The sequence below is a fragment of the Gracilinanus agilis genome, chromosome 6 (assembly GCF_016433145.1).
Source record: "Gracilinanus agilis isolate LMUSP501 chromosome 6, AgileGrace, whole genome shotgun sequence".
In the NCBI taxonomy this organism is placed as follows: domain Eukaryota; kingdom Metazoa; phylum Chordata; class Mammalia; order Didelphimorphia; family Didelphidae; genus Gracilinanus; species Gracilinanus agilis.
In genome coordinates this window covers 198,249,224-198,267,244 of record NC_058135.1, presented here as the reverse complement: position 1 = coordinate 198,267,244, position 18,021 = coordinate 198,249,224, and the positions used below count along the sequence as shown (strand labels likewise).

Below are 18,021 nucleotides of genomic sequence, written 5' to 3'. Positions count from 1 at the left end.
CCTTTCTTGTTTTAATTAGGCTGGTCTTCAGGCAGCAGACTTTAAACTTCACTACCAAGTCAACTTGGTAAAATCTATAAGAATCTGCCCTCTACCAGCATAAAACCTAGGATCTCGTCCATGCTAAAATGAGATTTCAGAGTTGAACTATCATTGAAGAATAAGTAAAATATAGCTTCAAAGAAATGTACTGAGTGACAAAGAAGTTGGACGGAGGGGTATGGGGGAATAACCCACTAAGTCCGAGGTGAAAAAACTGCCTCTGACACTACTTAGATGATTGTAGACAAGTCATTTAACCTCCTTGGGTCTCAGTTTCATCATCTGTAAAATCAAAGGTTTGGACTAGATGATCTCTAAATTCCCTTTCTTTTCTAAATCCCCCATCCTATGTGGCAAAAGCAAGGGATAAGCTCAAAACAGCTCTTATGTTCCACTTTGATTTTTAAATGTAAAGTCAAAACAAAACAAGCCCCCTGCATGTTAGATAGACCCCTTACGGTGAGCTCATGAAAGGACGAGGATAAGAGAGACGATGGTAGATGGCTTGTTGTCTGCATCTTTAGATGGAAAACTCACAGAAATCAGAGATTCATTTAAATATTTAATATAAAACAAGTAGGGATGGCAATATTTGACAATATAATTTTATTCCCACAAAATTATAACTTTTAGAATAATCTTTATCAGTCTTTATTTTCCCCTGTGTTCCCGCTACCCTGAATGATAAGTTCACTTCTCTGATTACTGTAGGTCATTAAATGTCATGAGCTAAAATATAATAATATTTTATGGGTGTCTATAATTCTTTCATCCCACAAACTCTCAGGAAGCAAGATTTATAAACTATTAAAATTAAGAGGAAATTGAGCATCATCTTATTTAATTCACAGAAGGCCACCACCAAAAATTCACTTATAATGGAATGGATCAAAGGATTGTGCTTAAGTTAGCTTTAAAGGGTTTTAAGGATAATGAGTTCCATTCTGCTGGGGAATAAACTATTTCTGGGGAATGTATTACTTGTATTTTGAGGGTAAATTAATTATTTCAAAGTAATAGGATGCATTTCAGAGCACTGGGTACAAATTAAAACAAAATCCATTTATTAAACTGATGTAGGCTGTGTGGCATAATGGAAGTGTCATTGAACTTGAATTCAAGAGACCTTGTTTAAAAATTAATAAATAAAAACCTTGGTGTAAATTGTAGCACCTTACCTTTTTAGTTATATAACCATAAATATAACACTTAACTTATAAAATATCAGTTTTCTCATCTATAAAATGGGGGTATAAACCTATAGGTAGCCCCTACCTCAAAGGGTTCTTATGAGAAAATGAAAACTCTTTAAAAACTAAAAAACAAAAAAATACTGTGATAATGTAAGTTGTTATTATTAAATGACATAAAAATCTCAGTCTAAAAATGGAACACATCAAACCAAAGAAATACTCATAGGTCAGAGTGACTTCATTAACAATTACCAATAACTCAACATTTATAGTGAATTTCCAAAGTCTTATTTTGGGATCTACTTATATTTATAAATTTTAGTGACTTTTAGTATAGTCTTGAACAAACCAGGAAAGAGATATGAATAATGTAGGCCAGTAGACATTAAGGGGGAGAAATGTAGTGACTCCTCAGTTTCTTTTATCTAAAACTTTCATAAACCTCAATTCAGTTCAACAAACACTTTAAGTACCTCTGTATGCAAGGAGTTGGTCTAGACTCTGGGAATCGTAGAGAAAATGAAATATGTTTTTACCTTTAAGGAACCTATATCTTTCTAGCAGGATACAAAGTAGATAAATCAGCAAATTAAGCAGGAGATACAAAGATCAGAAATCAGTAAGTATACAGTAATATAAAATCATTTCAGAAAGAAGAAAACACTAATAACTGGGAGGGTCAGCAATGGCCTCATGTCATATGATATTTTTTCCTACCTAGTAGACAGTTCCTTAGTTTCTGAGCCCAACCAGCCCCTTCTGATATAGGAGAGAATATGTGAAAGTATATAAGAAAGGACATCATTCCACTGTCCCAATATGGTATATAACAGCAATTATTCATCCTATTCCACAAGTCATGATTTTAAGGCACAGATTTCTTCACCAATGGACCTTTCCTGTGTCAGTTGCTTTCCTAATCTTGTCCCTGACCCCTCTGTGGATGAAGTTCCTTTTTCATCTTGTCATCTAGTAGCTAGAATAGTTTGCTTTACTGTCATCAAAAGCACTTCTTAAGTAGTCCCTTATACGAAGCAGTTGAACAAAGACTTCCCTGAACTGCTTAACAAATAAATGTATCCTCTATACCCAGTAGTTTGCTACATACCTATCTCTTTTCATGCCAATATATACAGTAGAGCAATGACACATTCGGATTTGTTTGTTTCTGGACTTCAGTGATAGCTAAGGATGAAACACTGGAAAAACAATGTGTTTGTTTGAATCTCCAGAATCTATATTGCCTCCCAGGGTTTCTGGAAACCAACCAAATTTTCATGCCTCTCTTGCGATTGTATTTTAAAATGTCATGTGTAATAAAGTTCAGTGAGAGCTTTCTGGTCCATTTGTTCATACTGGTGCAGTAAGTAATTCCCCTTTAGTTATCAACATGAATTTTCCTTTCTGGTTGAAAAATAACTAAGCTATGCCTCGGGCATTTTTTGAATAAGAAAAATAGTATCAGTGGACCCAAAGATTGTTAGAGCTGGAGGAGGCCCCAGAGATTTGCAAGTGCAACCCTCTTCTTTGACAGATGAGAGAGGGATTGAAAGACTTGCCCAAGGTCACCCAGCAATGTCAAAGAAGTATAATCTGGCAGTTTTAGCTAACCAAAGCACAGTGGGTCATAATGTTCCCCTTTCCTACTGCTCCATTTTCTCTCCATTCATTCTCTCAAAGTCCCCCCAAAATTAGTGTGGGGAAGGACTTGTTTTGTTTTATCTTGTATTGTTTATTCATATAAACTTTAAGCAAGGAGGAAGAAAGCATCTTCTTAAGAAATATAGTGCTCCATTCAACTCTAACCCCTCACTGGAAGCTCAGCCTCCTAGAGGATTTATCTTTTTTAGATAAATATGGTTTTAATCTAAAAAGATATCTTTGGAAAATTAGCTGAGACTTATCCATGCCCTTCTGCCCCGTTTGATGTGAGTTTACTATAAACAAAATAAGAGTTGGGGAAGGTGTTAAATCATTTTCCAGTGACCACATGGCAATCTATTTTTCTGCTAAAGATACTCTAGGAAGATAGTAAGAAAGCGGCTAAATATACTTTTGAAGGGGAAAAAATAAGTAAATGTCCATTATTGATTTTAAAATCCTACTTTATAAATAAAGCCAATTAGAATTTTTTAAACCCTTACCTTCTGTCTTAGAATCAATACTAAATACTGGTTCCAAGAGAAAAGAGTGGTATTGCTTGGGCAATGGGGACTAAATGACTTGCAAGGGTCACACAGGTAAGAAGTGTCTGAGGCCAGATTTGAACTCAGAATTTCCTATCACTAGGCCTGACTCTCAATCCACTGAGCCACCTCTTTGCCCTCCAATTAGGATTTTCTTTTATGGAAAATGATGAAATTCTTTTGTCCAGCATCTTTTAAATTTTGCTTTACAGAGAAAAAAGATAGGAAGTAACTAAGAATAGGCAAGTCACAGGAGCCTCTCTGAGCTTTCCTCATCAGCAAAATGATGATATTACTATGTACTAACTATTTCATAGGGTTGTTACAAGGAAAGCCCTTGATAAACTCTAAAGTTGATATAGAAAAAAAATTAAAAACAAAAATAAATTTTGCTTTAATGATGAGAGTAATCATGATAATTTTAATTCATACAGTTTCTTAAGAGTATATAGAGGGGCAGCTGGGTAGCTCAGTGGATTGAGAGCCAGGCCTAGAGATGGGAGGTCCTAGGTTCAAATCCGGCCTCAGACACTTCCCAGCTGTGTGACCCTGGGCAAGTCACTTGACCCCCATTGCCTACCCTTATCACTCTTCCACCTATAAGTCAATACACAGAAGTTAAGGGTTTAAAAAAAAAAAAGAGTATATAGACCTGAGGGCAGCTGGGTAGCTCAGTGGATTGAGATTCAGGCCTAGAGACAGGAGGTCCTAGGTTCAAATCTGGCCTCAGACACTTCCCAGCTGTGTGACCCTGGGTAAGTCACTTGACCCCCCATTGCCCACTCTTACCACTCTTCCACCTAGGAGCCAATACACAGAAGTTAAGAGTTTAATAAAAAAAAAAGAGTATATAGACCTCCTGATGATAGAATTATAGATTTAAAGAAAGAAGAGACCACAGAGACCAACTGATCCAATCCCTGCATTTACAGATGAAGAAACAGAAGCTTAGAGAAAGAACTTTCTTACTGAATATTGTTCTCAGTCTCCAAATAAAAACTTGAACTTTCGTTGAAGAACAGATGTGGAAAAATCCAAGCAAGCAAGTACTTATTTATTTTCTAGGAAGCTTAATAGCACCTAGGTGAACGAATGGCATCAATGGAGTGTTCCCTGGGTAGACTGTGAGAATAAAGCAGGTTTTTAGTCCCATAAGAAGTGAGAACCAGGGAACTGATTTAAGATGCAGGGAAATTAAGACCCAGGTACCTTAAATGCCAGAATGTAGGTAGAGTGGATCAAGCTTACTCTGCAAAAAAAAAAAAAAAAAAAAACTCAATTACTACAGTCAGGGCCCAATGAAGCAAATTTAACAAGTAATATCTTGATGGAGATGAGACAAAAATAAACATTTGTTAGATTACTCTAGTTTTCAGCTCTAAGGAATGAGTGGAGGAAGCAGTGAGGTAGAGGGTTATTTATTTGATTTGTTTTTCTCAACATGAGTCAGAAGCAAAATTAAATTCAGTTCTAATTTTATGTTGCCCAAGTCCATTATAGGGTGTAGAGCTGAAAGGGAGCTTAGAAATAATATAATCTAACACCTCCTCCTCCTCACTCACCATTTAACAGGTAAGAAAATAAAGACAAAAAGAGGTAAAGCAGCTTATCCGTGGTAACATAGTTAATAGCAGAACAAACAGAATCTAATGAATTTTTAAGTGATTAAAGAAACCTCCCCAAGTTATTTTAGGGAGAAAAAAGGACCACAAGTTAAGAATTAGGAAAGGAGAAGAGAGAAAAATAAAAGCAACTCAGGGGTACTGTTTGTTTGTCAGGAGTGTCCAACTCTGTGATCTCATTTGGGGTAGTCTTGGCAAAGACACTATAGTGGTTCACCTTTCCTTTCTCCAGCTCATTTTTCAAATGGGGAAGTAGGGTCACACAGCTAGTAAGTGTCTGAGGCCAGACTTGAATTCAGGAAAATGAGTCTTCCTTACTCCAGACCTGGCATTCTATACACTGCACCACCTAACTCCCCAAAGCATATGGTAAATATATTTTAAAGTTATATTGTCTTCCATAGATTTCTAATAATTGTACTTTCTCACGACAATGTTAGAATCAGTTTTAAAATCATGGAATCTTAGAACTGGAAGAGATTACAAAGATGATATTGTCTAATCTCATCAGTTCTGCATTTTAGAGCTGACCAAAATCACATGGCCATTTACACCCAAAACCCAGAAAGAAAATCTGAGATGTCTAGAGTACTAATCTAGTGTTGCTTTCTCATCACCATTCTGCCTTTGCATTTATTTGCGGAGAAATTCTAAGATATACCAAGAAAAGCAATCATATCATAGTTCTAAAAATAATGATAACACTATTTCTAAAATTATAATCTTTCAAAATTCTTAGCAACAATTCACTTGGCCGTGTATTCAAATATATTTATTTGATCTAGAACCCATTAAATGGTCTTCTCTACCTGGTTCATTTTGGTATGCACTTAATGAATTTTTAGGCACCTTATACATATTAGTTGAATCTAAATGAGTGGTGATATTACTCTGATTTAGTATTAACAGCAGATCATACTGGGATCCACATTTGCATTTTTTCTCATCAGACTAAATAGGTTTTCTGTTTAAAATTCAGTAACATATTTTAACAAGGTTTTATCAGATGTTATATATCATTGTCTTCCGGTTGACTTTTGAAATTCATATATCATTTTGTTGACTTTCTGAACATTTTTTTTTGCTTTTCTAAAGTTCATGTGGATATAGTTGATTCATATTCATCTTCTATTTAATCATATTTTCCAACAATATTGCTTCCCTTTTCCTATCTATGATGAACCTCTGCGAGGTTCTGCTTGCATTTTGTTAGTGTCTTTAACTTATTCTTAAGTAATGAATGCTATGTTAAATAAATCTATCTTCTATCCCTCAAAATTATGGATCTAAGTAATGACCAAACAATGAAATCTACTTCTTAAGCGTGGCCTGTCATAAATTGTTATTAATTATGAGATCAAGTATATCCTTTTAATAGCCTTAAGGTCACAAATATCTGTAAATTAATGATCACTTGCTTTATGGTGCTAATTGGTTAGCTTTATTTCCTCTTCCACTCCTTCCCAAAAGTCCCGCCTCCATAGAATATATTGTTCTTCATTTTATCTTTGGGTCTCCCCAATGCCTAGCAAAACTCCTGGTACATAATAGGCACTTAATAAATTCTTTGTGAAGAAACAGCAGAATGTTCACTAAATACATGCATAAACCTACTTTATGATCTTGCTCTTTGACCTAAAAGTTTAAAATTCAAAATAATGAAAATGTCACCTCTGACAAACTATGTCTTTCATCCTGCAATGAGATTCAGATAGTTTTACATCAATGATCTTTTTAGGACAAAGAAAATAATTTATTATCAGCAATAAGACTTTAATATATACCTTTATCCCTCACAATAAAATAATTATTGATTTTCTTAAGTCACTTTGAAAAGGAAACAGTACCCAATGGAAATAAAGCTTGGTCTTTTCTTGCTTTCTCCAAGCATTAGTTACTTTAAAGAATTCAATTTAATTCACCAGGCATTTATTAAGTACTTGCTGTGTACCAGACAATGGAATGTTATTTTGGGAGACAAAGACAAAGGAAAAAAAATTCCTTGTCTTCAAGGAGCTTACACTTTGATAAAATGTCATCTTGGACTGGCAAGGCAGGACCTGCATACAGCACTGAATTACTGTTAATTTTTTTCAGTTAACAACCATATGGTTTCTTTCCTTTCACCACTCTCACTTTCCTAACGATTGAATAAAAAAGAAGGATATGTTTAATTAACCAAAGTAAATCAATATCAATATCAAAATATGTATGTTTCATTGAACATTTTTAATCTATTGCCTCTCTGTTGGGAGGTGGTTAGCAGAATTCACCTTTTGCCCTCTTCAAAGAATTTATAGTCACATTTATTAGTTATAAGATCTTTCACAATGGAAAATTATTCCCCTTATTCTTTCACTTTTTATTTCACATTTCAGAAATATAGGCTCGTGTGAGCGTACATTTAGAGCTAGAAGTAATCTACGAGCTTTACTCCATCATCATTTTAAAGTTAAGTAAATAGACCCAGAGAGTTTAAGTAGCCCCATGGTCACAAGGGGAGCAAATAGCAAAGCTGAGATCTGAATTTGGGTCCTCTTATTCCAAGTCCAACAAGCTAGCATCACCTTTTTCAAGCATAAGATGGCACCAATATAGTTTTGGACAACTGAAAGGTCTTACTATAGGCATATTATAATTTGTAGTTTCCCACTAATAAATTATTACTATCATTTATATAGTGATTTGTGTTTTACAAAGCTCTTTTCATATAGTATTTCATAATAGGTATTTAAGAGTTAATGAAATCATAGACTGTTAGAGCTAGCATATATATTAGATTTCATCTCAACTTCCTCATTTTGCAGATGAAGAAACTGAGGCCCACAGAGGATAAACATTCTATTTCCTTTGGGCCATCAGCTCTTCAATATTAATGCACATTTGCCTAGACTCTCTAGGATGGCTTTCTAACATTACTGTGTGAAGTATAACAACTTATACTATTAATTTCTAAACATATTTAAGGAGTATCTATATTACATATTCCCTTCAGCTACAATCCTACCACTTCATATGACACTAAAGGTAGAATCTATCAGTTATATTTCCTTATGAAAGTGTTTAGTTGTGGTTTTTTTTAAGAAGTATTTTTTCTTCAAACATAGCCTATAGAGGCAGTTGGAGGTACAGTGGATAGAAAGATGGATTTAAACTCAAAAAAGGCTGAGTTTGAATCCTCATGCTATATATCCCTGGGCACATCACTTAACTTTAGCCTCAGTTTCCTCATCTATAAAAAAGGGAAAAATAATCGTGCCTACTGACTAGGATTATTGTGAAGATGAAATGAGATAATGTATATAAAGTACATTACAAACAGTAAAGGCCTATATGAATGCTATTATTCTCTACACAGCACAGATTAACCTCATTCTCAACAGTGGCTATTTATTACTTATAATGGTAATTATAGCTGAAAATAATGCACTACTTTATTTTTCAAAGAGCTTTCAATTTGATTTTTAATAATTTATTTATAATTATAATTTCATTTTTATAATTTAACATTATAACAGTTTTGTGAAACAAATAATAGTATTATCCCCACTTTATAAATGAGGAACCAAAAGCTTAGAGAGTGAAAGCCATTCGCCCCCAAAGAATTCAAAGGCCCAAATTTGGTCAGAAAATGGGAGAACGAGTACTTAATCTGAATCACCTGGATTGAAGTCTTATTCTTTCTACTGAACTCATTTGTCCAGTCAAGAAGAATTTTATAATGAGAACTAGATATACCTCTTTTTTAGGAGAACTCAAGCACTTAAGACATTAGTATTTGCTTTTACAATTTTTCTGACATATTTCAGGTCTGATTTGCCAGGTGTGCTTGGAATTTCAAAGATTATTCATGAACTCATGATGAGGGTGAGAGTGGAGTGGATAATGGGAAAGGAGGATAAGGGAATTTCAGGAATGAAGGTCTTCCTGAAACCACATCCTCTCTTTTGACCCGCTTGGGGATTTATGAATAATCAATGAATAAAATCCATAAAATTCAGCCTTCCACACAGTGATCCCAATTTCATCTTTGCTTTGATGAACCCATATCTAAAATCACAGAGTAAGCTTTTATCTGACAAATAGCTCTCACCATGATGGTGACTCTTATCAGAGGTTACTATTGAAGCTATGTGGAGTGTATTACAAAGGAATCAAGTAGTGTGATTTGCTTTTAATATTCTTTTTGACTGGGCTTCAACATGAATTATCAATGGTTTGAAACAGATTTATTTCCATAATCAAAAATACAGCTCCCTAGTGACTACATAACCAGCCTCCTAATTCAGTTGATCAAAATAGAAAGACTACATAGGAGTTAAGTCTATGAGGTTAGGGGGGAGGAGAACAAAATAGAAGACAAGCTATTTTCCCTTTACTGTGCAGGTACTTATAAAAAGGTGAGAAGTAGAATTGTTACAACCCCACTGAGATACAGTCATAGGCCACTGCTTGAAAACATTTCAAATGCAAGTGCTCTTTGAAGAAATATTCTTTGATATTAGTCTCTAGACTTCTCAGTGTTACTCTACTTTAGCCTTAAACTAAACTGCTTTAGTCTGTGATCTTGTGAGCTCTCAGAAGTTCAAGTGTGAGTGCTCAAGAAACTGGAAAGAAAAATAGAATGTATTATGGGAAGTGGAGTCTTGTTAGAGAATTGTTTTATCTGGTACCAATCCAAAAGGTATCCTAGGAGAAATAAAACTGGAAGTTTCAACTTAGATAGTATATAGTTGAGTTAAATAACTCAAATTCACATATCCAGAACATAAATTATATTCCTTTTTTAAATTAATGCTGTTGTGAACCTAACTTTAAACAATAGCAAAGATGATTAAATTTATATTTTCAACTACGTAAACTTTTTAAGTGATCTTTATTATTTTATTTTTCTTTTTTAAATTAATTAATTAATTTAGAATATTTTTCCATGGTTAAATGATTCATGATTTTTCCCACCCCTCTTCCCTCCCCTCTCTCCCTGAACTAAAAAGTAATTCCACTGGGTTATTCAGGTATCATTGTTCAAAACCTATTTCCATATTATTCATATTTGCAGTAGAGTGATCTTTTAATGCCAAAACCCCAATCATATCCCCATCAAACCATATGATTGATCATATGTTTTTCTTCTGTGTTTCTACTCCCACAATTCTTTCTCTGGATGTGGATAGCATTCTTTCTCATAAGTTCCTCGGTATTGTCCTGGATCATTGCATTGCTACGAGTAGAAAAATATGTTACATTTTATTGTTAAGTGACCTTTGACACACAGATTACCATAATGTTTTATGTTACTCTTACTCCATATCCCATTATATCGTCTGTCCATTTGCTGCAATATTTTCTTTTGAATAGTCATCACCTGTGGGTGTTTTAAGTTTTTCCCACATTTCTTTATATTCTTAATCTTTGTTATTCCTAGTTGCATTACAATATTTAATAACATTGATATATATATATATCAGCAATTTGATCATTTTATGGTTTGGGGAAGTATAGATTATTTATCTTTTTCTTTTTTCCAATAATGCTGTTATCAGTCAATTTCATTATTTTATTTTTCTTTTTGATAAGGTTCTTAAGATATCTTACCAAATGAGATAATTGTTTTTATGACTCTTACATTATATTTCTGGTTGCTTCCCCAAAAAATCCTACCCATTTGCAATTCTACTAGCAATGTAGAAGTGTATTTGTTTATACAGAACACAAATGGGATATAATTTTGTAATTTTTACTTATTTTTGTAAATGTGTTGGGTATGAGGTAGTATGATTATTTTCTAAGAGGACAAATGTTGTGTGTATATATAGGAAACTAACCACTAATGTGGTTGGGGTTCTTAGCACCTGAAAATGAAATATAGCAAACAGAAGTTTGAGTTGACTTGACCTATGTGTAACCAGAATTTTTTTTTTTAAATCTGTATCTGGGGGCATATGGGTAGCTCAGTAGACTAAGAGGCAGGTCTAGATATGGGAGATCCTTTGTTCAAATCTGACCTCAGACACTTCCTAGCTGTGTGACCTTGGGCAAGTCACTTAAGCCCCATTGCTTAGCCCTTACTGTTCTTCTGTCTTAGAAGCAATACACAGTATTGATTCTAAGATGAAAGGTAAGGGTTTAAAAAAAATCTATATATGTACCAAAAATAATTAAATTCCTATCAACAAAGGCAGGCAAATCAGAAATGAGGCAGTCATGGTCATCCAGTGAGTTATAAATGCCCCCCATGTCATTACTTGTTTTAAGTTGGACAGTTCATTGAATAGGAGATAGAAGCCAATAAGGATGGGAGGAAAATTAAGTTTTTAAGATATCAACAAAAGAATGTTGGGAGCTAAAAACTATAGTTTCTTTTCCTTCTCCTCCTCTTTGTACTCCTCCTCTTCTCCTTTCTCCTCCTCCACTTCTTCCCCTTCCTAGTTTTTCCTCTTTTTCTTCCTCTTCTCCCTCTTTCTCTTCCTCCTCCTCCTCCCTTCTCCTCCTCCTTCCCCATCCCATTCCCCTTTCTGTTCATCCTCTTCCACCTCCTCCTTCTTCTTCTTTTCCTTTACTAGATGCCAAAATCCAAAGAAGGTTACCCTACAGGAAATGATCATTTTAAAAAATTAGACCTCAACTTTAAAAAAAAAATGTCCAAAGAACTTACTTGGAATCTTACCTATCAAATGGAAGGACTTATTTGAAGGGTAATCAATAAAGAAATTGTCATAATGATAGACTAAATAATATCATACTGTTAGCTATTTATATAACCTACATATTATCATCCATCACATTAGAGAAAGGCAGCCATAAATGTTATGCTTTTGTTCAGTTCCCCTTGGTGAATTCAAATTAAGATCACTTTGATTTCCATAATTAAACTTAAAGTTTACTCAAGGCCCTATGTTCTGCATAGCACAGCTATGTGATTTATAAATAAATGAGTATGACATTGTTTCCCCCCCTATGGAATTTTATATTTTGTAAGATAGATTAAACAAGGAAATAAATAGTTATAGGGTTTTTTCTTAAATGTGGAAAAATCTCAAAGCGGAGATATAAATAAAGTTTGTGGAGTTGAGGAAACTTAGATACTTTCATTTAGAGAGATCAGGGCAGGCTTTGTGAAAGAGGTGGGATTGGAAAAGGGATTAAATGATTGGTAGGATTTGAGAGTCAGAAGATAGGCCATTGACAGCAGAGGGAATATCTGAGCAAGAAAATAAGTTTAGAGCAAGACCAAGGAACAGAGATGCAGTTTGACTGGAATGTAACATATATATGGAAGTCTTAGAATATGAAAGATGGAAGGCTAGCAAAATAAATTGCAGCTATATTGTGTAGAGTCTTAACTGCTAGATTGAAGGCACTAGATTTTAATCAGTATGGAACCATTGAATGATATTCAAAGGAGTATTGATACCATTGAGTCAATCAAAAAACTAATATTTACTGTCTGTGTGACCTAGAACAAGACATTCCACCTGTTTGGTTCAGTTTCCTCATCTATAAATTGATGGGGTTGAACCTGGGCTCTAAAATTTCCTTCAGCTTAATTTTTTGTGTAACCACTGCCTTGGCCTCTGGTGTACAAGTTTTGGGGGTTTGGGCAGGGTTGTGGGATAATGCTATAATTCTGAACTTGAAGTTAGAAAGAACTGAGTTCAAATCCTGGATCAGGCACTTATTAGATATGTGACCCTGGACAAGTCATTCAACCCCTCTCAGTTTGTTCATCTCTAAAATAAAGGGGTTGGACTCAACAATCTTTAAAGATTCTTCCAAATTCTAAGTCTATGATTCCACGAAAGATTAATCTAGAAGCCATAAGGTCAGTGCAATGGTAGACCTTATGGATGATCTCATTAAAATGAGAAATTATGATGTGGTTACCAGTACTAAGGAAGCTAAAAAGGAGAAGCAGGTTTAGGGAAAAATAATGCCCAACTTATGTATTATCTCCTATTGGAAGTCTGGCTCTACAAAGTTATTTGTGCTTCTCTTCACCCACCTATCCAAAAAGTTACTTTATATATATTTTATATTTAATATTTAATGCATATCCCCCAAAAGAATATAAGCTCCAGGGAAACAAGGACTATCTAACTTTTTTAACTAATATCCTAGCAACTAGCAAAATGCCAGGCACCTAAATATTTAATAGAAACTTGTTGAATTGAAAGGCACTGAATCCCAAAATTATTTTAGGAATATTAGTTAGAAAATTTAATTCCAAGGCTGGCTGGCTTGGTGGATAGAGAGCCTGGTCTGAAAACGGGAGATCCTGAGTTCAAATCTGGCCTGAGAAACTTCCTAGCTGTGTGATTCTGGGCAAATCACTTAACCCCAATTGCCTTGCTTTTACCGCTCTTCTGCTTTGGAACTGATACTTGGTATCAAATTGAAGACTGAGAGTAAGAATTTAAAAAAATTTTTTAATGCTAAGAAATATGCTGAAGGTAACAAGAATGTATTAAAGAACCCAGTAAGATCAAATCACAGGTTTATGCCACCATTTCTGATGGTTCCAATTAGAAAAGAACTAATTAAGACTCTTTAGATGAGTTTGTTTTCCAAAGTATAACTTATTCTCTCAGTTGTTAGCTGATATATATCTATAAGTACAAAAGCATATATATATGTATATATATATACACCTATAACCCTCTGTTCACATACATAAATATGCACACATATATGCATGCGTATATGTATAACAGTGGGCAGCATGGTGGCACAATGGATTGGATCTGGAGTCTGGAAGACTCATCTTCTGAGTTCAAATCTGGCTTTATAAATTTACTAACTGTGTAACTTTTGGCAAATCACTTAACCTTGTGTCCCTCATTTTCCTCATCTGTAAAATGATCCGAAGAAGGAAATGGCAAACCACTCTAATATCTTTGCCAAGAAAGTCCTCGATGGGGTCAAAAAGAGTCAAACAGGACTGAACAATGAATATGTATAACATTATGAATGTGTATAGTTGTGCTTTATTTAATATATTAATGTAATCTATAATTATTGTTAAACAGTAAATAATGTTATACATATTTTATATTAATGTATTAGGAGCCTAATAGATGACTAGGCATTTTTGTGCTGTCAACAACCAGAATTCTCCATTCTCTTTTCACAGACCTTTCTTACCTTTCATTTAGGATATTCCCCTCTGATTTCTTGTTTTAGCTTTTCTGCCTTTTATTCTATTTTATAGAAATAAGGAAAAAATAAGGACACTTAACAGTTTCATTTCCATACCTTTCCTATAAAATCCCTTTCCTAAAAACACAGATTTAGAACTAGCAGAGAACCAAAGAGTTCATATTCTCTCACCCTCACTCATAGGCTTCCTGGCCCATTTTACTCTTCAGAAAAGGAGTGAAGCATCTCTTTTTTTTTCACATTAGCCTGTTGATTTCCTTGGATGCATGTATCTTGATATTCACATGTAATGATATTTTTGTTAGCAACAGAAATGACTCCCCACCTATGTGCAGTTTCTACAAATTTCCCTTGACAATGTTTTCTTAAAAAGCCATCTTAAGGATTCATTTCTAAAGTATCTTTTGAGAATATTTTTTCAAACAGATGTAAGGAGATTTGGTCAGTGAGAGCCCAGGCATTATGAGTAGCCATTGTGCTCAGAATAAAACAATCCCTCCTGTGAACTTTGGAGCAAGCTCAGAGTGTCTGTTTCTGTTTCTGATCCCCTTGCCAGGTGATTAGAAAAGGCTTTTGCTATTCGCTTCCAAGCCAGAACTCAGCCTGCACACAGAAGTCCCCAAGTGTTGGTTTCCAGTTCCAGGACTCCTTGGTCCCCTTCTGGCTTTTCAAAGGTTATACGCTAGTCCATTCTATCTCTAGTACTCAGTCACCTAAGTTAGGAAAGAATAGACACAACAGAGAAAGAAGCAACAGCAGGGCAATATGTTGATGACTTTATCTGAACTTGGATGGGATGAATAGGCCACTGGGGCTTTCCCCTCCTGCAGGCTTACAGAAGTTATTTCCTTTTCCCTCAAACACAGCGAGATATGAAGGGGACAAGGTTGAGTCACTGGGGCCTTTTATATGCATGTTCAATTCTGGCTTAGAAACCAGGGGAAAAACCTTTCCTCACCATATGATAAGTGACTGGGAAACATTCACAGAATACCTCTGTGTGCTCTGAAATCAGTTCATTAGGAGACAGTGCCACAGCCTGAGCACTCAGAAAAGAAGGAACATAGTCCTTTGACATGACCCATTTAAAGTGATTCTCAATGGAAAACCTGCTGCTACCTTAAGTGGGACTTGTTTTTAAATGGCGCACTATGAAGGTCCCTTTTTTTGAGAACTTGAGTTTTTGAGATGAGGCCAAAGTTATTCTAGGAAGAACTAACTTTCGTTATACGCTAGTATGTTTTAAGAAACGTGATATGTTCTGAAATGTATCCCAAGTCATGTCTTAATTGACTATGTATGTTTTTTTAACTGCTAAAGAAGGTTCCAAAAGTAACCAAGTTCAATTCAACAGGAATTTGTAAAGCACTTTCTAGAAACCCTTGTTCCAGGGATTGGGGAAGATGTATACATAGATCAAAAAGACATGTTCCCTTTCTCTAAGAGGGAAAGAATAAGACAAAATTAACCATTATTAAATAAGAAGTTGAAAGAAATAACATTAAGCAAAATGGGATCAAAGAAGACTCATGGAAAAGATGCCAGTTGGCTTAAATCATAAAAAGTAGTTTGGGGATAGGGGAAAGACATCCTGGGTGGTATATAAAAAAAGGTACAGAGGCCAGGAAGCATGATATTTATATAGTAATGGTGGCTGGTCCAATTTTATTGTAGCATGAAGTAATGTGAGATAAAGGCTGCAAAGGTAGAGGATTAGGATTGTACCTGTGATTTAGCTGGTATGGAATTCCCAGGTGAGGAAGCCGCTTCTGCCAATGTAGGTCAGCATATGATTTATACTATTATAGTCTTAAAGAGTTGCCTAGATCACTGAGAAATTAAGTGACTTACCCGGGGTGAGACAGACAATATGTATAGAGATGAGACTTGAGCCTATGTTGTCTTAACTTTGAGACTAGGTCTTAATACACACTGCCATGCTGATTTTCAGCAAATTGTGATGAGCTTTGAATGGCATTCCAAACTGTTCAGACATGATTTCTTGAGTGAGAACTGCTAGACCTATAACTCCCCACTAAAATATGTTCATCTTTAAGTACACATTTCTTAAAAAGAAATTCTATTTATAGCTCTGAATATATTTAATTGTTTCTGTAATTAATGATGTTAAATCCCCAGTTCTTGTAGTAAATGAAACCTCATATCACTATTTAGAAAATGACCAGTGCCTTATTTAATCAAGTCATTTTTTTGGTTCCTTTATTACATTAAAACCATTTAGAAATTAATTTGGACATATAATAATAACTAGTATTTATATAGGACTTTAGGGTTTACAAAGTTCTGCAGAAATGGTATTTGATCCATTGAAAAGCCTTTCCTAAACACATGGTAAGTGGACCAATAAATAGTTGCAGAATACTTGTAAATTCTCCAAGGTCCGTACATAGTCAAGAAGTGAAGCAAAATAAGATTTGCTTCTTATGGAGTTTGTACCTTTCTAGTTAACTTGATAGATTCTAGAAGGAATTGGAAAGTCCTGCTTTCCATGGAAACAATCAAATAGCATGTCAGAATCCTACTAATTAGTCATATCAAGAAAATGTACTGATATTACTATTTACACTTTAGGGCTCTTTCAAAGAAATGCATAAATGTGGCAGCAAATATAAATAATCTGGAAAGAGACAGATTAGAGCTACCTAATGATGTCAGATGATTGCACTTATTAAATTATAATTCATTTATGAGTTCCTTGGGGCCCACATGATGATGCATGACTTGTCTCATTTGATCCTCCTTTTACATGTGGTATTTCTATTGATTTGGGTGAATGAGTTGAAAACATCACTGTATAAAATGTTTGATATTACTTTAAACGTATTGTATGTTCAGTATGCTTTTACCCAGAGAAATTTACCTTATTACCGGAGGAGACCCAATCAAGGGTCCCAATGCATTCTTTTCTGGGGAAAAAAATAAATTTAAAAAAGACAGGAAAAAAAAACAGATGTCCTTCTAATTCTATCTGAGTTAGTTATAAAAAAAGGTCACTTTTTAGCCAGCTTGAATTATTTTGCTGCCAGAGGGAAGCCATTGAAGCTTCATTTTCTTTTCATGGCAATGTCTCCACTGAACTAATGCTATTTGCTGTTTACAGGTGAGTTGTGTGAGGAGAAACTTGATTTTTGTGCCCAGGACCTTAACCCCTGCCAGCATGACTCAAAGTGCATCCTGACACCAAAAGGATACAAGTACGTGGAATCATTTTCATATTTCGTATCTAGATGATCTTGCAGCTTCTAGAGACTTTCTTCTTTACAAGAGTCTTTTTCAGCCCCTTTCACTGAGGATAAATAAGGTCTTTTCTCACTGGGTCTCAATGGTATTCTTAGCAGTATATGCCACAATGGAAAACACAATTACTTTTTAGTGTTGGGGAAGAAAAGTAATTAAAAAAGAGTTCCATTTTGGGGAGTAGCAGCAGTCTTTGTGGAAGGCCTTTGGGGTATTGCATACTGGGGGGGAGCAGTTTTAAAGTCTGCTTTGACAGAATACCTTAGAGACCATGCACGAACCATCTAAAAATAATAATAACTATTTATGTAGAACTTTACAAAGTACTTTCTTCATAAGGAATATGTGTATGGACACTTACATTTTGTACACAAGGAAACTAAGCTTCAGAGATGTTATTTAACTTGTCTAAGTTGACACTGTTGCTAAATGTCAAAACTAGGATTCAAGGATGTCTCCTAACTCCACAAGCCCCTTAATATATCTACTGCCCAATGCTGTAACGTTAAAACACACACACACACACACACACACACACACACACACACACACACACACACANTG

General features: G+C 34.9%; 1 protein-coding gene across 6 annotated transcripts in view; it reads left to right on the top strand.

Moving 5' to 3' along the window:
• Positions 1 to 18,021, top strand: part of SLIT2 (slit guidance ligand 2) — a 383,740-nt gene that overhangs the window by 332,037 nt on the left and 33,682 nt on the right. For all 6 annotated transcript variants that reach the window (XM_044681359.1, XM_044681361.1, XM_044681358.1 and 3 more), the window contains one exon: positions 17,321 to 17,414. In XM_044681359.1, the coding sequence (XP_044537294.1) occupies positions 17,321 to 17,414 (94 nt within the window). The remainder of the gene's footprint in view (positions 1 to 17,320; positions 17,415 to 18,021) is intronic.